The sequence below is a fragment of the Myotis nattereri genome (genome assembly GCF_964212035.1).
Source record: "Myotis nattereri genome assembly, chromosome: X".
NCBI lineage: Eukaryota > Metazoa > Chordata > Mammalia > Chiroptera > Vespertilionidae > Myotis > Myotis nattereri.
Window position 1 is genome coordinate 87,477,248 of NC_138078.1, and position 25,062 is coordinate 87,502,309.

The following is a 25,062-nucleotide window of genomic DNA, read 5'->3' on the forward strand; positions in this document are numbered from 1 at the left end:
ATGCACACTTTAACAGCTGAGAACTCAATTTTGAAAATGAAATGTGTTTTAATAAATAGTGCCTTTATAAGTAATTATTCAAAGTGTGTGTATACATTTGGGGGCACTCCCTACATTTTGATTTAAGAACCATTTACCTCAAATAGACTGTTTTTACCTTTACAATTGGAAACTGTCAATTATAGAAAAGTTTGTAATTTAATCACAAGAAGATTTAACAGGGAGGGGGTCAATTGGGGAAAAAGAAGACATATGTAAAACTTTAGACAATAAAAAAAGAAAAAAGAAGATTTAGCAAAGATAATAGTATTAGTTAAAAATCAGAGTCCTAAATATGTAGTTATGTTTTTCTCTCTGTGAACCAAATTTCAAAGTTGTAGAATACAGTCTCTTAAATGTGTGTGTTTTTTCCTTAGCTCTGACAGATGTTCTAATCCTGATAAAACATTCCCTATTTTTCCTTATATATCTGTTTTGATTTTCTTTTTCTTAACTTTTTAATTGAATTTATTGGGATTGCATTGGTTAATAAAATAGGCTTCAGGTGCACAATTCTATAATACATCATCTGTATATTGTATTGTGTGTGCACTACCCCAAGTTGATTGCATTTCCTGCAAGTGTTTAGTCTCACAATAATCAGAATTTCCTGATATTCATAATGTGGTTTGTGGGCAAATCAGAGATTACACAGTATTCCTGAAAAGCCAGGGAAAAGAATGTACATCCATTCAAATGCTGGCATTTTGAAATCGAAGATCTTTGAAGCTCATTATTCTTCAAGATCTTATGAATTCTGTGTTCAAATTAATAGGTTACTCAATATGATGGTTTGCCTGAAATTATTTTTTAAATTTTACTAATAGTGCACAAAAGAACCAAACTTTTATATACTGGACATGGAATAGTTTTAAGTAGAATATAATTTGTTTCTGCTCAATTGTCTTTAGTCTAGGAGTTAAAAACACCCAAAGTTTCATATACATTAGAGACATAAATGCAACAGTGATTAGGAAGAGCAAGGCAGATGATTAACTAAAATGTGGATAAAATAATAGATATAACTGTAGGGACCAATAAAATCTGTAGATGGGAGATAAGGGTTGATGTCCCCAACCAATTGGAAACTTTATTTTGAAGGTTATCTTTAGTGTTAGAAGGCATCCTCCTTCATCAGATGGCATCTACCAGGAACTACTTGGCCATGTGTGTGTACCTTAGTTTAAAATACAAGATTTAGCCCTAGCTGGTTTGTCTCAGTTGATAGAGCATCGGCCTGCAGACCAAAGAGTCCCGGGTTTGATTCCGGTCAAGGACACATACCTTGGTCGCAGGCTCCTCCCTGGCCTGGCCCTGGTTGGGGCTTATGCAGGAGGCAACCAGTCAATGTGTTTCTCTCACATGGATGTTTCTGTCTTCCCCTCTCTCTTCTACTCTCCCTAAAAATCAATGGAAAAATATCCTCGGATGAGGATTAACAACAACAAAATAAGATTTATAAATAAAAAATCAATTTAAGATTGTCTCTTTAACATATCATAATCATGTGGTTGTTCACTCACACTACATTACAAGTCTAAAGCATATAATATTTTCATAGAAATATACTTATTTTTATATTTGAGAATCATTTAGGCAAAATATATTTTTAGATAACCCTTTAGGTAGCAGATTTTAATATATAGGCCAAATTAGCTTATAACTGTTACTATAGCTGTTTGTGTCTGTAGATATCGTTGTTCAGATATTTTTATGAGCCCCTGAAAATAATTGCTTTAACTTTGTTTTTAAGTACACTAGCATGTTTTGGCATATGCTCTTTCTCATAGTCTATCAGGATGCTTTTGGCTTCCAAGTCACAGAAAGTATAACCAAAATTAGCTTGAGAATATGGTTTTATTCTCACGCATCGCAGGAAGTAAGGCAGTCACAGATTTGGTTAATTCGGTAGCTTAGTATGTTGGCATGTTGGCTCATGGTTGCAACATGATTGCAATTGTTCCAGGCATCACATGCAAATATAATGATATCTAACTAACAAAAGCTTTTTTTATCAAACAGAAAAATGTTTCCAGAAGCTCCTGGGCAGATATTTTCTTCAAATTCTGTTGTCCAGATTAGATCACATTCCTGTCTCCAAACTATCACAATCAAGGAGAATCTTAGACCAATCATGATTCACGCCTGGGGCTGGGCCTGGGCCTGGGGCTGGGGCTGGGCCCCTTCCCTGAGCATGTGACTGTGCAGAGTGAGCAGCCAACCAGTCTAGGGCTCTGCCAGCAATTGATGTGAGATGGATTAAGGCAGGCAACTAACAGTTTCTGTAAAATAGATAGCACAAAAGTACATTGCTGCTTGGCATTGTTTGAATTGTCAAAAGTTCCAAATGAATTGGAAAATACAAATGAATTGGCAAAATACAAATGAATAAGATGTATCATGAAATGCATGCTGGTATTCATTTAGGTAGCTTAAAAAATCTTGGGGAATAGGAATGTAAATAAAAAACATTATTCGTTTATTTTCAAGTTATCCTTTCCTGTTTGTTTTCTGTCTTTAGCTGGAATGTACTTATCTAGGACAGCTCTGCTTTTCTAGTTTGCTTGCCTGCTTTTTCTCGTTAATTTATTCCACAAATATTTATTGAGTGCCCACTAAATTAGACCCTGTTCTAACCACTGGGACTGTTTAGTTTACTAAAATCTCTGCCCTCATAGAGCTTAATTTGTGATGGGGAAAGTGAGACAATAAACTATAAACATAATTAGGAAAATTATATTATATATTCAAATGTGTCAAGCAGAATGAATGGCCATATGACAATGTCTGAAAGGTTTACTATTAATTATAAAGTTCCTTGTACAATCAGTATTTTAAATTAAGCTTTAGATTTTGGCATTATAGCTTTTGCCTTAAATACATGAACCACTGAGTTTTCCTCTTTAGAAGACATCACTAATTACAGTGAGATGATCTGCACATAAACTAACTATTTCATAAGTTGTGTATCCTTATGTAGTAGAGAAGTAAAAATGAACACTGTCCCACTTGAGAGTCTTGCCAAGGGTTTTATCATTTCAGTGGAATCATTATAATATTGTCTTCTGGCGTAAGGAGGGTATACAGAGATCTATACCTAGAGCCATGGCACATTGACTGCTCTTAGACACAGGTCAAATTCAAAACCTAGAAGAGGAAGCTCATGAGAAAATGGCTATCCTTTTCCCAGTATTATGTCTAAAGCCATGGCTCTTGTCCTTATTAATTAACACCGGTCCCTTTTCAAGAGAAGACAAACATGAGCAAAAGAGTACTTCAGACAAATACTAATTCAGCCTCAGTGCTTGCTTCTTCCCCAAGGATAACTCAGATGCCTTATTTTGGAGGATAGACATTAATATTCCAAAATGAGTTTCTAAACAGGAAGAGCTGATAAAAGATGGCATATATAACAAAGCATGTAGTGGAGAAAAGCCTATTTTTAGTGCCAAATATATGAAAAATTATAAGGCATTTACAAAGACAGTTCATCTTGGATTCCATTTGTCCTGGTCCTTGATCTCTGCTAGCTGTCATCTAGTTGATCTGATAAACTAATCAGTACTCGTGTGTCACTCACTCTGTGCTACATACATGCCCTGTAAATTCAGGATAACGCCTTCCAGCAGAGCAATTCTACTGACGAGAACTTCTTGCAGCGTGGCAAGCTGCTCGGGGAGATATTTGGGGGAAAGGCAGCCTTCTTGTACCTCTGGAAGAGCATCCTGTGCTTGGCTGCCTACTCTTCCTGGGTCTAGAATATCTTTTTCCCATCAAGAACATTCCACAACTTAACCTGTCTGTTGTGATCTCATAATCCAGCTTTATGATGTTGGCTTTTCGGATGGGCATCCTGTGGTAATGGCCTCCCCCATGAGAAAGGTCAGGGACCAGCCATCCTGTGACCCAGGGCCCACATCCAGCCTGCCCTCTGCCTTTGTAAATAAGTTGTATTGGCGCACAGCCATGCTCATCTATTTATGCCTTGTCTGTGGCTGCTTTCACTCTAAAATAGCAGTGCTGAGTAGTTGAGACGGAGTCCATATGACCCATAAGCCTAAAAATATTCACCGTCTGGCCCTTTACAAAAAGAGCTTGTGGGCTTTTAACATAGAGCATGCAAACAAGGTGTCAAGGAGAGATTCTGACTGGGAAGTCATAGAAATCATACAGTCTCTTGCTTTTCAACTTTCCAGTGCAGCCTTTCCTTGAGAGGGTATAGCTTTGGAGAAGATGTAGCATCATCTTGGCTGTTGATTTCCCCTTTCCTTTCCAGGTGACAATCACTTCTCTATGTATTATCCCTGAGGCAGAAATATTGCACTCCTCTGGCATGTTACACAGGATGCCTGCAGGGGCTGAACCCAGGCTTAGTGTGTGAAACCCAAGTCATGCTTAGCCAGTAGTCTTGACCTCACTTATACATCCCTGGAGACAAAAAGATATGCAGTGCCTATATTATATTAGGAACACAGTGTATGCTTTATATTCCACATTTCCCCCCACTCTACCTTATAGTATGAGACACACACAGCCTCACCAGGGAACAATCCTTTGTCATAATGAGGCCAGGATTTCTTGGTTTTGATTTTCAGTAGAAATCTCTCTTCCGCCTATTTCTTTGGACCCTCATCCTTCCACCTTGAATGTGAGCATTACAAAGGGTCTACCCTTGGTCCGACAAAATCATTGCTGGGCAATTTATATCTGTTCTCATGGTTTCTACTCTTTTGTGAATTGTGAGTTTATCCTTCAGTTCTAGACTTCAGTTTATTGTTTGTTGGATGCCTCTAACTAGATTTCCCACAACTGTGTCAAGCTCAGGCATATTCAAAATGGAACCCATTACATCTTTTCCCAATTTCCTCCCATATTCCCTGTGTTGGTTAATGGCACAACTTGATATCTTCTTCTTCCTCCCTATTCACATCTGTTCAATCAAAAGTTCATGCTGATTCTGCCTGAAACAGCCTCACTTTGTCTGCCTGAGTTGGGGTATTTGCTGTCCCCCCTGGACTTCTGCAGTAATCGGTTCCGTCATCTGATTTCAGGCTTAGCACCCTCTCAGCTGTCTTCCCACGACTGCCAGATATTTCTTTCCAAAGCACAGATCTCATTGGGAAACCTCCTTTCCCAGAGACCTTTTATGGCTTCCCATGAGTGACAATAAAGTCTAAACTAGCATTTGGAAACTGTTGCCACTCTTAACTACCCCCAACTACATTATTTTTTCTCTACTTTATATGCAATCATGCTCACAATCTTCCTTTTACTGAAGATATAACTTTCATCCTTTAAGAATCCATTCAGTGGCTACTTTCTGCATTGTGTCTTTCCTAATACCTCCTTCTCCAACTCCAGGGAGAAATAATTGCTCCCTATTTCATATGCTCATATTAAACATTATTAACATGGTGCTCTAACACACCACTCATTACAATTAGGGATGTGCAGACCTACTGGCTTGTTTAAGCGGCACATTCCTAGAGTATATGTATCTCACTTGTTTTTGAGTTTTTATCACACAGCAGAGTATGTGGCACATAGAAGTAGCCAGCAAACAGTTATTGATCAGTCACCATATTTGTAACTAGCAATCATTCCCCTCCTGTGCTGGAAATCTAAGAATAAATGGCCTTGTATTAAATGTTTCAAAACCCTCTGGCTGCTCTCTCCTCCTTCCCTACTCTCTCTGCCAGTTTTTCAAAAACCTTTCATTATTTTAATGACTCCTTTGACTTTTCATCAACATCGATTCAGCAAATATTTGACTAAAGTACTTAAACTTGTCTACATTCACCACATCAGTCTAAGTTGTGAAATCCCAAAATGAACTCTCCGTTCCAGGTGTAACTCTTAGGCAATGCTTTCAGCGGGTACCGGAAGTCCCTGTGTTGTGCATTCCAGTACACAGCCTGCCATTTGTCAGCATCACTTTGTGATTTACTATTCCCTTGTGACTGACTATGACCCCTTAGATCTTCATTATTTATCCATAGCCAGCTATTCCTCTGCTTATATCTCTAGGATTTTTTTTCTCTTTATGATAAAAATCTTTAGAGAAGGACTCTTCAAACATATACCTGATCTTTCCACCTTCTCTAAGTCTTGCCATCTTCAAAGACCCTTTGAAGAGAGGGAAAATGTTTCAGTTTCTCTCTAGGGGAGCTACTGCAATTTATTTATTTATTTATTTTTATTAATCCTCACCTGAGGATGTTTTTCCATTGATTTTTAGAGAGAGTAGAAGGGAGGGAGGGGGAGAGAGAAAGAGAGAGGAAAAGTGAGAGAGACACATCGATTGGTTGTCTCCTGCACACAGCCCAACTGGTGCAATGGAGCAAACCTGCAACAGAAGTATGTGCCCTTGACCAGGAATCGAACCCGTGACTCTTCAGTGCATGGGCCAACACTCTAACCATCGAGCAACACTGGTCAGGGTGAGCTGCTGCACTTTAAAAGATGAGAAATAGTCATACATGGTGTAAAAGCTCGTCACATTAAATTTGTTAAGTACATTATTGCATCATCATTTACCTTTGTAAGTACTTAAGCATAAACACTTCAATATCCAGAAAGTAACATTGCATTGTACTTGAGAACCTATGAGTCAAAGAGACATTCTACAGAAGTTCACATTGAAAGAAGTCAAATCTAAAACATGGCATTTATTATTGCAAAGTTTTGTACAGGAAATAAAATCTGGTGTGTCCATAAACTCCCTAAATCCCATAGTAAGCTATTTGTCCAACATGTCAAACCTAATGGCAAAATCCCTCTATACCAATAAATAAGGCAACTTAAGTGGAAGATTCATGATGAAGCCAGAAAATTCCTCTATAAATAATGGCACAGTACCCAGGGAGGAAGGAGGTAAAGGAGAGGGCAGTAGATCATTAGCATAGTAAGAAAAGGATATTTCCATCAGTAAGTAAGCAATGATATTTGACCAAATCTAGGTCATGATCAAGGATATAATCACAAGTGAGATGGGTTTTACATTGCAGAATGTAGCCACTGTGCTCACATACAGATGGAATGGCTTGCTTCCCAGAATGCAATCACCACTATATAATAACATCCTTATTATTTCTAGTTTTGAAAAGGAGATCTTAAAGCAGAATATCTCCATTTCCAACCTCTATCCCATCCAAACCCAATTTTTCAGTGATCCACATTATAATATGGTAGTCAGATATTTTCACAGATCAACTCTTTCTGGCTATAGCAACCCAGATTTGTGGTATTAAGAGAGACATGAAATTGTATATTCATTTTATTTATCCTGTTTTATAAATGAATGACTCAAATACATATACCTATACAGTCAAAATATCCCAGAATAGAAACGGAGGGTTGGAATTCACATGGATTTCTCACACAGCTCAGGTTCCTGGCATGTTTTCCCAACCTGTTAGCAGCTAACTAGCTAATCTTTCAACACATTTCTAGAGAAAGCACTTTCATAATTTCACTTGGTTCCACCTCTTTGCCATTCTTGCTGTAAAGTTCTTTTTAATTCTCAGACTTTCTTTTCTTAGATTTCAGATTCAGGCACTATTATTTTGCCTTCTGGAAATATGGAACATACCTGATAAGCTTTATCCTTTAAATAAACATCCAGTTCATGTCCATGGATATAGTTATATCCCTTAGCCCCATGTTCCCTCAGGTTATTTATCCATATTCTGTTCATAGTTTGGCATTTCCCAAACTTTTAGCACTTCTCTTATTCTTATCAGACTTATTTTTCAGGTTTATATAAATCCCTTCAACAGAGGAGGATCCAGATTTGTGAGGCCTGCATTTATACATTTTGGGTGGAACCATTTTTTTTAAAGAATATAAAAATATCTTTCTATTAGAGGCCCAGTGCACATAATTTGTGCACTGGTAGGGTCCCTAGGCCTGGCCAGCGATCAGGGCCCATCAGATTCCCCGCCTCCCCGCCTCCTTCCCTAGCTCCTTCAGTGCCCTGCAGCCACTGGTTTCCTGCCATGTTCCATGCCAGCCCCTGGTGGTCAGTGCATGTCATAGCGAGTGATCCTACTCCAAGCCTCCTGGTTGAACTCCCAAGGGGGCACTTTGCATATTAACCATATATATATATATTGCAAAATTTATAAAGACATACGGCCAAGTGAGCACATTGCCAGTGCCCCTCCCATGCAAGTGAGAGGTCCTGATGTTTTGTTTTGTTAGCTTCATGGTATATCTGTCTCTGCCACTAGAGGTGTTCTGCCTATAAATTAAACACAGCTCTTTTTAAAAAGGGCCAACCTGAATAGACACTTCTCCAAAGTGAACATACAAATGGCCAATAGACATGTGAATAAATGCTGTAGGTCACTAATCATCTGAGAGATGCAAATTAAAACCACAATGAAATGTCACCTCACACCTGCCAGAATGGCTACCATCAATAAATCAACAAACAACAAGTGCTGGTGAGGGTGTGGAGAAAAGAATATCCTCATACACTGGTGGGAATGCAGACTGGCACAGCCACTGTGGGAAACAGTATGGAGTTTCTTCAAAAAATTAAAAATGGAACTCCCATTTGACCCAGCAATTCCAGTTCTGGAAATATATGTTAAGAAACCTGAAACACTAATTCGAAAGAATATATGCACCCCTATGTACATAGCAGCACAATTTATAATAGCTAAAATCTGGGAACAGCCCAAGTGCCCATCAGTAAATGATTGGATAAAAAGGCTGTGGCACATTTACACAATGGAGTACTACACTCCTGTAAAAAAGAAGGAAATCTTACCTTTTGTGACAGAATGGATGGACCTGGAGAGTATTTTGCTAAGTGAAATAAGCCAGTCAGAGAAAGACAAAAACCATATGATCTCACTTATATGTGGAATCTAATGAACAAAATAAACTAACAGCATAGAAACCGAGGCATGGAACAGACTGACAGCTGTCAGAGAGGAGAGGATGGGGGGACTGAATGAAAGAAGGTGAAAAGATTAGCCAAAAATATATATGCATAACCCATAGACAGAGACAACAGTGTGGTTATGGCCAGAGGGAAGGGGGGACGGGAGCTGGTTGGAGATGGGCAAAGGGGGAGAAAATGGGGATACTGTAATAGTGTCAATAATAAAAATGAAGTTAAAAAAATAATAAAATTTTAAAAAGTCCAACTGTCAAAAAGGATAAATGCTATCACATGCGCAAAGCTAGTATTTACACTAAATTAATCTTCACTGCCTTCAATAATTAAGAAAGTTATTGCATGTCTCCTTTGTATAGGTGCTATATCCGTTTTATACTTAAGACCTCTTATCTGAATATAATACACTTACACACACACACACACACACACACACACACACACACACACACACCAGACTAAACCAACACAGCGCCTGCCCTTTCAGAGGCTGTTAAAGTTAGCCAAGACTGAAGCAAAATGAATAAAGGAAATATATGGATGTCTGAATGCATGTTAAATATTTAACAGACATATAGAAAACAGGAGTGCATCTTGTAGCAATGGTTAGTGAAGCAGTCCTTAGGGTCTCTAACTTAATCTCATGGAGGAGAGCTGTAAGGTGTGTTCTCTTTCTAACTAATGAAACTGACATTTCCCTTACCAACAATATGGCATGGACCACTGTGACCTCTAGGGGCTGTGTTGCCATTTTTTCCCCCCATGTATCATCAATTCTTCCTTTTTTATTTGTATTGTTTGCCTTCTACTAGTTGTTTCACCTTATATGTATTTCTCTACATATGAGAATTACTCTGATTGTTCACACAACTTCAATAAAGGGAAAGGTGCTACCCCATAAGTACTGGAAAGACATCTTGCTGTCAATATCCTGGCAGGTAGGCTCACAACTCATCAAATAATCACTTTCTACTTAGAATAGTGCAGAGTTCTGGCTGGCAATCAAGGTGGCTTTGTGAAAAGCAAATTGAGCAAAACCATTTTAACTTCTATGAAAGAATTGGTGCCATCTAGTCCAAAATAAAGAAATCTCTCTTCGTTTGCTAAGATTTTTATTCCTTCCCATGTGACATTCATTCCTAATCATGATTTGTAAAAAACAGGATCTATATTCTAGACTAGAATATTATTTCAACTGACAGTAAGACAGTGCTCCAGGTGAGTGAGTGGGAAATTGACTAAAAGAGGACAAACACTGTAGTGCTTCTTTGGATGATTCCCAAGTGCCAGGAATGCAAAAGCCATGTCTGTAATGCTCCTTGTTGATCTCCCAGGAACTAGAACAGTATGTGACAATACATGGTAGATACTCAATGAATGAATGAATGTTTCCTGGTTCTCAATAAAGGTACAGGTCACTGGATACGAATAAGGCTACATCTAGCTTAGCTTTTCTGCTTCCTTGGCCTCTTCCCTGTCTCTCCCATCACCTAGATCAGGGGTGGGGAACCTTTATTCTGCCAAGGGCCATTTGGATATTTATAACATAATTTGCAGGCTATACGAAATTATCAACTTAAAAATTAGCATTCTACATTTGGTCAAATATTTAATTAACTCACCCTAATGCCATGGCAGGGCCAGACCAAGTGATTTTGAGGGCCTTATACAGCCCGTGGGCCCAGTGTTCCCCACCCCTGGCCTAGAGGAAGGAAAAAGTATCAATGGCCGTATGTCCAGAAGGATGTATAACACTTCATTAAAAAAATTTTTCTTGCCGTAACCGATTTGGCTCAGTGGATAGAGCATCGGCCTGCGGAATGAAGGGTCCCGGGTTTGATTCCGGTCAAGGGCATGTACCTTGGTTGTGGGCACATCCCCAGTGGGGGGTGTGCAGGAGGCAGCTGATGGATATTTCTCTCTCATCGATGTTTCTAACTCTCTCTTTCCCTTCCTCTCTGTAAAAAAAAATCAAGAAAATATATTTAATTTTTTTTTTTCTTTTGGGTATTCCCACAGAAATAAAATCAAGTTCAATTAGGAATTAGATCTTTTCAGGGGTACTAAATCTTGGCAATTTGAGAGTGGATTTGAATTTTGAAAACAGCTCAAAGTGACATTGAGCCAAGATTTATTAATAAGATGTACAACCAAAGTAATGAAATCTCTTGTCAAAAATATTGTGAATCTAGGCCAGCGGTTCTCAACCTGTGGGTCGCGACCCCTTTGGGGGTCGAACGACCCTTTCACAGGGGTCGCCTAAATACATCCTGCATATCAGATATTTACATTATGATTCATAACAGTAGCAAAATTACAGTTATGAAGTAGCAACAAAAATAATTTTATGGTTGGGTCACAACATGAGGAACTGTATTTAAAGGGCCAGAAGGTTGAGAACCACTGATCTAGGCCTAGCCAGATAGCTCCGTTGGTTAGAGCTGTGTTCTGATGTGCCAAGGAATCAACCGATGAATGGATAAGTGGAACAACAAATTGATGTTTCTCTCTCTCCCTCTCTCTCTCACCAATAAATAAATTTTAAAAATATTATGAATCTAAAATGAGACTGATTTCATTTGATTTAGATTTTAATTCTGAAAGAGCAGGTTCAATCACAGAGAAAGAGCCCTCAACAAAATAATTGTATGGCTTCCCAAGGTGGTTCTCTGAAGAACAGGATTCATGATTTCAACAGGTATCTTGGAACCAATCTGAAAAGTTAAGCATTGCTCCTTAAAATGTTATAAAACAACTGCTATGATATGTTAGGAGAATTAGAGCCTGAAAAATTGGCAATATTCTTACATGGGATATTTGTTAGCCCATCTCTTAGGTTATCCTTTCCAGTTTTGTACAGTTTTTTTTTTTTGTTTTTTTTTTTGGTAGGGGAGGTGCATATGAGGATAAAGAAGCCAATCATTTAAAAAATAATGTCCAACAAGTAGAGATAAGAGCCAGAGGAAAACCTTAACATTATTAAAAGTTTAGAAGAAACTATGAGAGAGGAGAGAGTTCTAGAAAATGGTATTGCATGGCTTACTTAATGGGGTCCAACAGATTATCCGAAGGGCCTGTCTGATTGCCCCCTCCCCTGCCACACACATATACAACCTTTACCCTACAAACAAAGCAATTTACCTGCATTGCATTTGAGGATTAGTTTCACTTCTGTGGAACTCAAGTTGTCACAGGCACCACTTGTTCTGGTGACAACTTACACCTGTGCGAAAAAATATTAAGGAAGAAACTGACCAGGTTTTTATTTCACAACAACCGATAGACATGATATGGGCTTAAGGATCCGACAGCTTGTAGTTCAACATGAGGAAGTATTTTCTTGTAGAAGTGATTAACTCTCAGCACAGGTTCCTGCAGGAGGTCAAGGAACCCTGTTCGCAGTCAGAAGACGATAGAGCCAGCATTTCTTGAGGGCCCTTCCTGTCTGACTTCGTATTTCTATTTGTCAAGGTCATTTCAAAGTATTTTCCAAGTCTCTGGGTGCTTTTCAACCCACCCAAACTGGCCTCATCAGAAACCTTATTGATTGCGCCGCCTCTTCCATCCTGTAAGGTGGTGACAGTACTGGTAGTACAGCAGCAAACCCAGCTCTCAGGCCTGTGAGATACCATTGCTTTGTCCTTTTCCCGCAACAGTATCTCTCCAAGACATTTTCCCATTTCAATATTGTATCAGTAACTTTAGCGTTTCATTTTCTTCCTTTGGATCAAGATAAAATTAATTTATAGGTTGACTTTCTATAGGCGCTCAAAGCACTTCATAGACTTGAACCAAGTAGAGGTCCATAAAGGCATGTGGATCTCAATTGCTTTTCTTTCCCAGGTACCTGCTAAGAAAAAAATGTGTCTGCAGGAACGTGCAGCACTTAAAACCTCCATGCTACAGATTGTAGATTAGTTTCTAGCTCATCAGAGTTCAGCATTCTGATAGTCTGTGACGGGAGAGACAGTTTTTCCTCCAACTTCAGATCACATGTTTTTGCAGTTGGAAAGCAAATTTTAAAAGAAGGCCTTGGGGACCACAGCTAGCCTGCATTATCGGTGCACGACTCCTTTGTAACTAACTGCAGTTTAATATCAAGAAGATTTGCACATAGTCCTTTTTTCCTTCTCACTTTCAATAATTTACCTTTGTGATTCTCTTCACAACCATGCTGGCATGCAAAGATCTATTTGTCTGTCAAACCTCCAGATATGTACAGCATGTGAAAGACACATTAAATTTTTATTTGTTTCCTACGGAGGCTGAACAGTCAGCACAACAGTAGGTTGTGCTGAATTCAAAAGGGCTGCTTCTATGAACATGTGCTGGGTTTTAGTTCACTGGCTCCTTCACCTGTAGCCCATCAGTTTCTTCTATGAGTCTCCCCTCTACCAGAGAGAGTCATTTATACAAATATACTCAAGGAACTTTTCATGTACTAGTAAACCTTCCCCCCGCCCCCAAACCTGAGACAGTTTTGTCTGAAACCAAAAGATCGCTGGGAAAGCTGTGTATTACTGATGTTTGTGAATCCTGAAAATATCTCACTCGAATCAAAGACTCATTTTCAAAATTGGGACACAACTTTCCTTTTCACCTTGGAGGTTCCTTGTCAGCACTAATCTCTGCAGAAGTGAATTTTCACTGCAGGGTTGAGCTCTGTCAGGATGGCAAATGGCATAGATATCAGGCCTCAGAAACATCAAGCATTGGCATTTTTAAGAAAATACCTAATTGTCAGGGAACCATAGCCTATGAATGATTAGGAAGAAACCACCATTCAAAGGTGGGTAATGCTTATTTCAAGGCCACTAATGTTTTTCACAATAAAGAAATAGGTGCGCAAGGAGCTATGGTACTATGTGTAGAGATGTTGTTGGTAATTTAATGTTTTTGAGAATCCCCAGGCTGAAAAGTGTTGTTACATAAATAAACTAGCCCTGGCTGCTAATTCTTAGAAAATGTGAAGAGTTTCTAAAGTGTCACTAGGTTTTGACCTTTTCTGTTATGAAGACCACAGTAGGGAGTTAGGGAGTTTATTTGGGGTTATTTTATGGAAAGTGGTCAGGGAGTGCCTCACTATTAAGGGCGCATTTAAGCATAGACTTGATGGAGCTGGAGCAAAGGGAACACCAATGTAAAGGCATGGAGGGAAGGAGACCAGTGGGCTGGGACAGAATGATGAAGAAGATGGGGTCAGAGAAGCAGTGGGCCAGATAAAGTAAGGCCTTGAAGGGTGGGAGAGGGCAGTGTAGTCTAGAAAGAGAATGAGAGCGAGCAGTCTGGCCGATAGGCCTATAGGAAGTAAGGGACACAGTGTCTCAGCAATCTAGGATAGCAGAACATGTGTTCTTTTGTTTGATTTGGTTTATCATGTTACCTATGGTCCATCATACCATCTATATGATTCATACCATCTATATATATAAAAGCCTAGCCCTAACTGGTTTGGCTCAGGATAGAGCGTCGGTCTGTGGACTGAAGGGTCCCAGGTTTGATTCCAGTCAAGGGCATGTACCTTGGTTGCGGGCACATCCCCAGTAGGGAGTGTGCAGGAGGCAGCTGATCGGTGTTTCTCTCTCATCGATGTTTCTAACTATCCCTCTCCCTTCCTCTCTGTAAAATATCAATAAAATATATATTTTTTAAAAAGCCTAAGCAACTGAATGACCGACCAGTTGACCAGTTGCTATGATGTGCGCTGACCACCAGGGGGCAGATGCTCAATGCAGGAACTGCCCCCTGGTGATCAGTGCATTCCCACAGGCAATGTCCCTCGGCCAGCCAACCGCCTGTGGTCCCTCCCCCGGTGGCTGGCCAACCTCCCACAGCCCCTCTCCCAGGCCGGCTGCCCCCCCCCCCGCTATTGGCCCCAATTGCTGGCCAGGTCAAGGGACCCCACTCGTGCACGAATCCATGCACCAGGCCTCTAGTATTTACATATGACAATAAGCACAACTTTAATCCCCATCTAACTGCAGTATCAACACATGTGTTCAATGTCTATTACATGAGCAAGTACTTGAGCAAGCTAATCAAGGTTTCAGTGACCTCACTGAGAAAGTTCTAATCATAGTCGGTTGGTAAAATATTCATGAGATCTTGCGTAAGAGGAACCTGGGTCACTAGTACCATAAGAAGTGGAAATCGCCGAAACCGGTTTGGCTCAGTGGATAGAGCGTCGGCCTGCGGACTAAAAGGTCCCAGGTTCGATTCCGGTCAAAGGCATGTACCTGGGTTGCGGGCACATCCCCAGTAGGAGATGTGCAAGAGGCAGCTGATCGATGTTTCTCTCTCATCGATGTTTCTAACTCTCTATCTCTCTCCCTTCCTCTCTGTAAAAAATCAATAAAATATATTAAAAAAAAAAAAAAAAAAAAAAAAAAGAAGTGGAAATCTCTGGGAAAGAAAAGTTTAGCAGGATTAAAGTGCTGATCATTCTTCAGACGTACTGATTCTCAGTGTAGTTGCTGCAGCTGCAAAGTCTTTGCCCCAAGCATTTGTCATGTCTCCTTCAATCCAATATGCCCTTTAAACACGGTGAACAATTATAGAAAAGGAATAGCCAATGTTGTTTGATGTTAATTAAAGTGGAGGATTCTTTCCTTTCTTTAATGGAAAGCCTTAATTCGTCCCTACTTGCAGTTGAAAAATCTAATGACTTATTGCCACCATCTTATGTAGGTTTTTCCTCTAATCATCTGGTTGTTTAATGCTGTGTTCAAATGCTGAAAAACTCATCTTGGCTCACATTTTCCCATTTGGAATCTGACATGATCATTCTGAAATGGGATTGAGAAAGATCAGGAAGAGTATATGAGTCCTGATTTACCTTTGGCATTCTTTAGGATTTCCATCCACTTATACTGACAAATAGGGGATTCCGCCCATGTTATACTTCAGGAGCTGCGTGTCTCAACAACTCTTATCCTTGGTTGCAGGCACATGCAGCAAATGGCCAATATGACACTAGCTGTCAAAACAACTCAAGCAAAGAATGTGTTAGGTATCTATCTATATGAAGCATAGTGGAAGAGGAGGGAGAATTTTGTTAAAGAAATGTTGTTTTGGTAAAATGATGAAAAGGTGTCATATGTACAATTGCCTTTTATGTTCATGGCCATGCTCAGGGCATCTCTGGGACAGGGAAAGGACAGGGTCTGGACAGACTTTCCAGCTCTATCTATTTTGCCTCCTGTTGTGCCTGGGATTAAATGAGAACCCCAACAAGCAAAAAGGTTTTACCATTCAGCTTATCTTGTATTTGAAATCCTTCAGTACAAGGTTTTCCAGCAAGACTAGCAGCCTCTTAAGGGTAAAGATGGCAAAAGTGTATGAGAAAGCTCAGCCAGGCCTGGGGTAGAGGACTGTGTGTAGGCTCATTCTCCCGACTCCCCCATAAACCTTTAGGCAGAACAAGTGAATACTGCATTCTGAGATAAATACTCACAAGAGAAATAAAAGTAAACTCCTAATTTCCAAATCTAATGGCCTTTCTTTTTTAGTTTGTGCCTCATTTTCTCAGGGAGATGAGAGACCTAACTCCAGATGTTTAAAAACAAACAACGCAAAAACAAAACACTGCCTTCTTCCAGGAAACTTTATCCCCCCAGTGTATGCAAATAGTCCCCGAAGGTGTGTTGAACCTTAAGTAAGATGATGTGTGAATTTCATTATTGCTCCACAGAACAAGATATTCAGTGATGTTTTTGTGTCTTAGATTTGTACAATATGGTATATTAAAAAAAGAATGTTTCCCACAAACTTCTGTTGTTCATTCTCTCTCTGTCTTTGTTCTCATGGCTTCAGGAAGGCAAGTCCTATTGTTTGTTCAAAGTTTGTAGGTATGAGAGAGAATGAGTGTGGTTTGTTCATATTTTTACCTGATTCTACAAAATAGCCATAGCACGAAGGATTCTTCCTTCTCCCCAATAAGTATGTCCATACATGGCCATACGCCTAGGTTGAGTGAAATGGAATCCAGACCCTGAATTGCATAGAGCTGTGGTCGGCAAACTGCAGCTCGCGAGCCACATGAGGCTCTTTGGCCCCTTGAGTGTGGCTCTTCCACAAAATACCACGTGCGGGCGTGCACATAGAGTGTGACTGAAACTTTGTGGCCCATGTGCAGAAGTTGGTATTTTGTGGAAGAGCCACACTCAAGGGGCCAAAGAGCCACATGTGGCTCGCAAGCCACGGTTTGCCAAGGCGCAGTTTGCCAACCACTGGCATAGAGCATTGGTATTGACCAACTGTGGAATAATCTGATAATGAGTAGAGGCCCAGTGCATGAATTTGTGCATGGATGGGATCTGCCCTGATTGGGGTTGGGGGGGGGGTGTATTCAGGGCGGGGCCAGCCAAATGGAGGGGATGCGGTGCTTGGCAGGCCGGCCCCACCACCTGGTTGAACTCTGGTCAAACTCCTGGTAGAGGGGACAATTTGCATATTACCCTTTTATTATATAGGATAACCCACCACCATTCATTGAACACAATACTAGGCACTGTGCTTAATGGCTTTATGTGCAACTTCTCATTAAATTACAAAACAACTCTTAAGTCCAGGTATTTCATAGATCAGGAAAGGAGGCTTGGCTCAGTTAAGTAAATTGCCCAAGGGGATAAAGCATGATTGTCACTAGACAGCCAGATTTAAACCATATCTCTCAGCCCTTAAAGGCCCTCTTGTGTTCACAAAGGTGTGCGGTTCTACTTCGAAGGTTTGGATTATGGGCCCTCAATTAGAGGAACAAAATAAAGAGGCCTCTTTCTCATCATTGTTTTTATCCTGGGCATAAAAGTATAGGTCAGGAATCTTTAAAAGTCTTCTCAATAGGATGCATAAAAAATGAAGCTATAGAATCATCATACTTATCTAGGAAAGATAGAGACTTACCAGGTCTGCAGTTCTTTCAGTTAAATTTGGTGTTCTATGGTATTTTCAAAAGAAATGTTTAAAAGAAACATTTTAAAATTTCGAAGTGGTTAGCATAAAGCAAAAGAGTTAAAAAAAAAAAAGCCCAGTTTGATTAAAGCTAAGAGAAAGTCGGATGCTAGGATAGTTCAAGGTAAGAGATGTGGAGAGAATTTCACCTGTTTCATTGAGCTTTCATGAAAAATAATATCTCGATGACATGTTTAGTGTATAAAAAGATTTTCAATATAATATATACCAGGTTTCTTTATATTGTTGCCAAATGATTTGACTCAATATCATTTGCGAATCCTTCCAACATCCCTGATGGATGAAGAAACGCTCAGCAGTGCACTGTGTGCCTCTGGCACCAGAGTTATCAATTTGTTCACCAGGACATTTCCAATTTACATTCTTTTAAGGTTATGTGACTCTACTCTCATACAGCTTCTGATACTGCAATGAGTTGCAAGGCTTTCCAAGTATATTCACACAGGTTCTCAGGATGATCCAAAACCCCAAAGAGAAGAAAATACATTTCTAGACTCTTATGAGGAGTAGACTGTGTCAAGATGCTACATTTCTAGTCACAGATCACATCCTCCTGACTTCCAAACGAGAGGGAGGGGCTTGTGCAGAGTAAACCATTGAAAACACGTGGTCATTTGTGTTTAATGACCAAATTCTTGCCGTTCAAACTTTCAGATGTTTCTACTGCACATGATAATCAGCGCCACCGTGTGTAGTGAGCATTTCTTCTGTACCAGGCATTGTCTTCAGTGTTTTACATAAACACAACTTCCCTTAGTCTATTTAGCAACCAAGTGATTTGAGTATCTCCGTTCTGCACATGTGGAAGCCAAAGCTCAAAGTGATAAAGCAACTAACTTGTTCAAGGTCACACAGCTTTTAGGATAAATGACAGGAGCTTGGATTTGAAACCAAGTTTACTCGACTCCAGGATCCAATTTCCTTACTAATGTCTCCATTCCTCCACACCTCAAAAGTACCTTTGGCTTCCAGTGAGATCATAGTGCTTGCTGAGTGCTTCTGTAGTCAGCCCTGGATAGTAAGCCATTGGAGACGATGGAAGGAAGAATGGTTTTGGTGGTGGTGGTTTTTGTTTTCATATATCTTAAGATTGGAAGATGCTTCCTTTATGTAGACCTGCCATGAATGAGGCTGGCATTTGAGCCCCTTGGAATTTTCTGAAAGTTTCGTCCATTTCTTAAAGCTTAATTGTAATAAATGAGAGGTCTTAGAATTTACGTAGGTGCTTTTTTTTTTGCATATGGCATTTTTAGTCCATAGGTTTCATTTGTTAATTTTGTACAGCAAGGGAAATAAGATTTTTAATTTATTCATATTTTTAGTGAGGCAATAGAGATTTCAGTGAGAGATGTAAAATTATATATTTCACAATAAATCCTAGAGACATCTGTTATATTTTGCTCCTTTTGTACTTCTTACTGGCTTTTGAAAAATAGATATGCCAGTAAAACTGAGGCTTTGTTCTATGACTATTTCTTATCTTTTTTGAGGTTACTACCAAAACACTTTCTCAATTAGCATCCTTGTAACAATGCAGTCCTATACATTGACAGAATCTAATCAGTTGGCTTTCTCAGCCCAATAAATAATAATTAATGCTTACTTGAGGATGATAATATTCATACGTTAGTGTTTTAAAATGTTTATGAGGGTCCTAGCTGGTTTTGCTCAGTGGATAGAGTGTCAGCCTGTGGACTGAAGGGTACCATCTAGGGTCCCAGGTTCAATTCCAGTCAAGGGCACATGCCTAGATTGCGAGTTCGATCCCCAGTTGGGGGCTTGCAGGAGGCAGCCGATCAATGGTTCTCTCTCATCATGGATGTTTATATCTCTCCATCTCCTTTCCTCTCTGAAATGTAAAATACATAAATAAATGTATGTTTAGTGAGGCTCGGCAAATATAAAGTGTTGCTAAATCACAGCCAATTATTTAAGGTGTTGTGTTGTTGTATTTTTAGCCTGGGCTTAAATTTGCTCCTGTTGCTTTTATTCTTTAAATTATTTGGGTTCTGTAAATAGGAATGAGGATGAAAAGAAAATATCTCATCCCTCAAGGGAATTCTCTCCCCATCAGATTTCACTTTTTTTTTTTTTTTGAAATGTGTTATCTTTCACTCTAGTAAAAGTCAAGATTGATGATATGGAACCATAGTTAAGATTTTCCTTTCTCTTTTAATATTTTTTCTTAAAGAGAGAGAATTAAACAGGCCTGTGTTTCCCACCCCTAAGTTGTTAAAGTCAGAGCTAAAGTATAAAAACATCAAGAGGAATAGGGGCTTCTTTTAAGCATGAGGCCGCTTCATGAAGACAGAACTGGTGGCATCAGGACCAGAATTATATTTCACAGTCTGTGTGGCTTGAAAAAATATATGTCTTTGTAGATGCTTCCATTCCTTTTCATTACTGCCAAACCACAGAAATTATTTTCCTCTTCTGTTTTGATCTCTTTAGAATCACACAGGCCATTTCAAAGCATGTGCTTGTTTTGTAGTCCAGTCTATTTCTGGAACATTTAAGATGTAAAGGGCCTATTACTTGGTCTGTTTCATCATTGACTATATCTATATTTATGTTGTTTCATAGTGCCAGTTGCAAGCCTCCATTTTTATAGAAATTTAATCTATTCACATCTGCCAGATTTCTTCATTAGCGAGTCTTTTGATGTTGTTGACTTATTTTCTTCTACCCCAATTGTATCAATTTAGATATAAACAATTTTTTAGTTTTACTCCATTTTCAAGAAATAAAAAGGAAAGGAGTATATGGAGAATGCTACAGAAATAGTATGATTCATGTCCATGAACCTTGGAATACCTATCAGTAATCTACATCAGTACTTCTGTTCTCAAAATATGGCTTAGATTTTGGGATTTTGTATTTTTATGATGAGTCTACTATTTTCATTAGAGGATCTTAGTCTGTGAAAGGATACCTATAAAAAAATCAACAGTCTTGGGAATAGAATTGCCAGATTTATCAAATAAAAATAGATGCCCATTTAAATTTGAATTTCAGATAAACCCTGAATATCTTCAGTACCAAGGTGTCCCAAATATTACATGATTGTTTTAGTATAAGTATATCCCAAATATTATATGCATAATGAATAATTTTCCTACCAATGAGTCCCAAACATTACATGAATTTTGTAAGTATAGCTTAAGTATAGTATGGAATATACTTAGACCACAAAGATAATTCATAGTTTACCTGAAAATAAAAATGTAATTGAGTGTGCTGTATTTTATTTGGCAACTCTGCTTGGAAGGCATCATGGTAGTGTAAGTGAACACATGTGGTTTTGGTACTTAAGTAACTGGATAGCCTTGGGCATCTCACTTAACTCACCTGAACCTAAGTTTCATCATCTGTAAAATGAGAGAAAATAATACATATTTGCAGATTTTCTATGAAGACTAGAAAATATTTATTTAAAACACCTGGAAAATAATAGAGTGTCATGAAAAAGTAGCTGTTATTATCAGTACAAGGAAGAAATACAAATGGAAGGTACCAGTTTTTTGTGTTTTTTTTTTTAGCTTCATAATAAATAACAGCACTCAGCAGTTAAACAGCTCATCCTATCTAATAAAAGAGAAACATGGTAATTGGCGTACGACCACTACCCTTCCCATTGCCTAATCAGGGAGATATGCAAATTAACTGCCAGTCAAGATGGCGGCCGGCAGCCAGGCAGCTTGAAACTAACATGAGGCTTACTTGCTTCAGTGACAGAGGACTCTAACGTTCCCCGCCTGCCGCTGCAGGCCTCTGAGCTGCAAGCAACTATGTAACAAACATAGAAGCTAAACAAAACCCCAGAAACCTGCCGGGCTTCAGCCAGCAGGATCGCAACATTGTAAGCAAAGGCCAGAAACCTACTTTCAGCTGCGGAGGCCTAAGAGCTGGAGCCAAGCCTCAAAGCTAAAGCCAAGCACAGGATGGCTCTTCCAACAAAGAATCATCCAGACCAAAATGACAGTAGTGCTGAGGTTGAGAAGCCCTGCTCTAAAATTCTATTTCTGTTATTCTAGCTTCTTTTCAGTGGGGATCTTTGAGGCTATCTGCAGGAGCCAGAGCATTTTGTGCTCTTAACCTAATGTTAGAGGTCCCAGCCTTATGGGGGCAGTGGAAGGGAGAGGTACCAATAATTCTTGCAACTCAGGAGATCTTTTTGAAAGTGTTTTCAGGGTTTTAAAAACTATTGTGCCTTCTAATATGAAGAGAAATATTTCGATACAGACACCTCCAGGCAAAGTCTTGTAGATGTGTTCTTGTTATTGAGTCCTTTTCTTTAGGGTTTCTGGAACAAAATAGTTTTTGTGAAATAGTTGGTACATACTATGAAGTATATTTAATCAATCATAATGGGAAAAAAGAAACAGAACAGCTTGATGGGAGAAACGTGCAGTTATATGTCTCTGTATTAGTGAATTCTTCGACTTCAAAGGAAGTTAATATTGTTATTCCAGCTGATCAGTTCACTTCAACTTTATCCCATACTATCTACTGGAATGTCCTGATTCACCTGAGTTCCATAAATAATCTATCTAAAATAAAATAGACAGTATCTTGAAATATGTTGCAGCATTTATGAAGATATTGGCAGGTAAAAAGCTATTAAACTTGCAGGTATTGCTTTCTTGTGATAATATGGCTAATTATTTCATGCTTTGCACCATTAGATATAATTGTTACCACCACAACCACCACCGCTGTTATCATCATAGACTCAGTATTCTAAGCACTATATAAGTGTATCTCATTTTTTGTCACAAAAATCTTATGAGGTAGTTTTTTTTTTAATCCTCACTTTGCAGATAAGACCATAAGGTGCAATAATGTTGTAAAATACTTGCTAAACCATATTTCCATATTAAACATTTTCTTGTGTACCAAAACTGTTTCTTATTTCAACAACAGAGAAAGTATGTTTATTATTAAATCTGTAAACATTCATGTCCTGAATTTTCTGGCACCCTAGGTAATGTTAATTAAAGCCTGGGTTTATTTCTAATTTTTTTTAATGTCTTACAGTTATTGGTTCTTGTAGCTTATATACATACCCGGTGCACAAAAATTTGTGCACTCAGGAGGGTCCCTCAGTCCGTCCTGTGCCCTCTTGCAGTCTGGGACCCCTCAGAAGATGTCCACCTGCTGGCTTAGGCTCACTCCCTGGGGGATCGCAAATAAGCTGGCAGTCAGACATCCCTCTGGCAGCCTGGGAGCTCTCGGGGAATGTCCACTTGCCAGTGGGGAGAAGGCCTAAGGTGCAGTCGGACATCCTTAGCTCTGCTGAGGAGGCGGGAGAGGCTCCCGCCACCACCACTGTGCTGGCAGCCATTAGCCTGGCTTGTGGCTGAGCATAGCTCCCCCTGTGGGAGCACACTGACCACCAGGGGGCAGCTCCTGGATTGAGCGTCTGCCCCCTGGTGGTCAGTGTGTGTCATAGTGACCAGTCATTCCCAGTCGTTCTGCTGTTAGGGTCAATTTGCATATTACTCTTTTATTATATAGGATGTAGCTTGAAGCTACTGTAATACTTTCCCATCTCCAGACACCCATGTGCATGTGTGAATATGTAATTATAAAATTGTAAAACTTCTCCAGTATATATAAGTAATGAAAGGATTTTTGTTTAACTGTTTAAAAATGTACAGGAAGCAGTAAAAGAAAACAACAAGAGAAAAGAAATGGAAGAGAAGACTAGGAGGGCAAAGCTTGCAAAAGAGAAAGCCGAACAAGAAAAGCTGGAACGCCAGAAGAAAAAGAAACAGCTCATTGATATAAACAAAGGTATGAAGTACTTCCATGTTTTAAATGATCTATAAAGTGCAAAATAATTGCACTTAATTTTGGATTATGAAGTGAATTGTATTATTGGTAGAAAAATTCACAATATTATTAATTACTTGTGTTAAATTCTCTCATGAAATTATCTGCATTTCTTGTCACCCTACACTGAGCACTCGGGATTTTTGGCAGCCAATTCAAGGTAATATGTTGTTGAAACAGTCTTTTTCTCTTTGTTATTTTATTTTTTTGCCAAATGTTCCAGATGAGGCAGTGGTGAGGGAAGAAGGGGGCAAGATGAAGAGTTTACTGGTATGGGGAGATGAGCCTTATAGCTCCAATTTTCATTTTGTTGACACAGAGCAGCAATAATTAACACTCTTCCTAGGGGGCTTGAACATTTCAAGTCATAATTGATACCAACAGCACTATTATAAGCAGAAAAAACTAGGGAGCAGCATCCTGCTCAGCTGTGAGCCTAGGAACAAAATGCTGGTATATCCACGTATTATAAAGTAGTTGTTTTGTTGGTTAGCAAGAACGACCATAGATTAAAGGTAGTTTTTTTGTTTGGTTTTGTTTTCTTTCTACAGAAGAGAAGGTAAATAAAGTAATTGGCACCAGATAGCTTCCCCCTGAAAATATAAGAATAAAAAAGCATAGTCTTTGCCTCTGAAGGTTAGAGAATTTAAAAACAAAGCAAAATCAGAGCAAGATACAAAACAATATGATCAATATGGACCCCCTATTTCTAAATACAGTGATAGTCAAAATCGTAAGCACTGTATAATGTTGCGCATGTGCACGTGCTGTTCTAAGTCTTTCACATGTTTGAAGTAAATTAATCCCCATAACATCTCTATGAGGTAGGTATTAGTATCTCACTTTCCAGATGAGGAAACTGAGGCTCATAGAAATTAAGGAACTTGCCCAAGGTCACACAAACAGAAATTATTAGCACCAAGATTAGAATCCAAGCAGTCTGGCTAGGGAATCTTTGCTCTTGTAAATGCATTGTCAAATAATAATAATACCCACAAACAAACAAAAAACATGTAGTGCTTGCTATGTACCAGGGACTTTCCTGGGAGATTTACATATGTGAACATATTTAAGCCTCATAAAATCTTATTAGGAAAGTGCTACTAGCTCATTTTAAGATTAGAAAACTAGGCACAGAGAAGTTAAGTAGCTTGCTCAAGTTCACAAAGATAGTAAGAGATAGAACCAAAATCTGGACCTAGGCAGTCAATGGCCCAAGTTCATTAGTAATTATTATTATATATTTTATTATAATTATTAATCAGTATCAATTATTCTGTGGTAATATTTCTAAATGGTTAATCTGAAAT

General features: G+C 39.0%; 1 protein-coding gene across 1 annotated transcript in view; it reads left to right on the plus strand.

Annotated features, from left to right (window-relative positions):
• Positions 1-25,062, plus strand: part of DIAPH2 (diaphanous related formin 2) — a 940,956-nt gene that overhangs the window by 714,854 nt on the left and 201,040 nt on the right. The window contains exon 26 of the mRNA XM_081115447.1: positions 23,578-23,713. Coding sequence (XP_080971573.1) covers positions 23,578-23,713 — 136 coding nt within the window. The remainder of the gene's footprint in view (positions 1-23,577; positions 23,714-25,062) is intronic.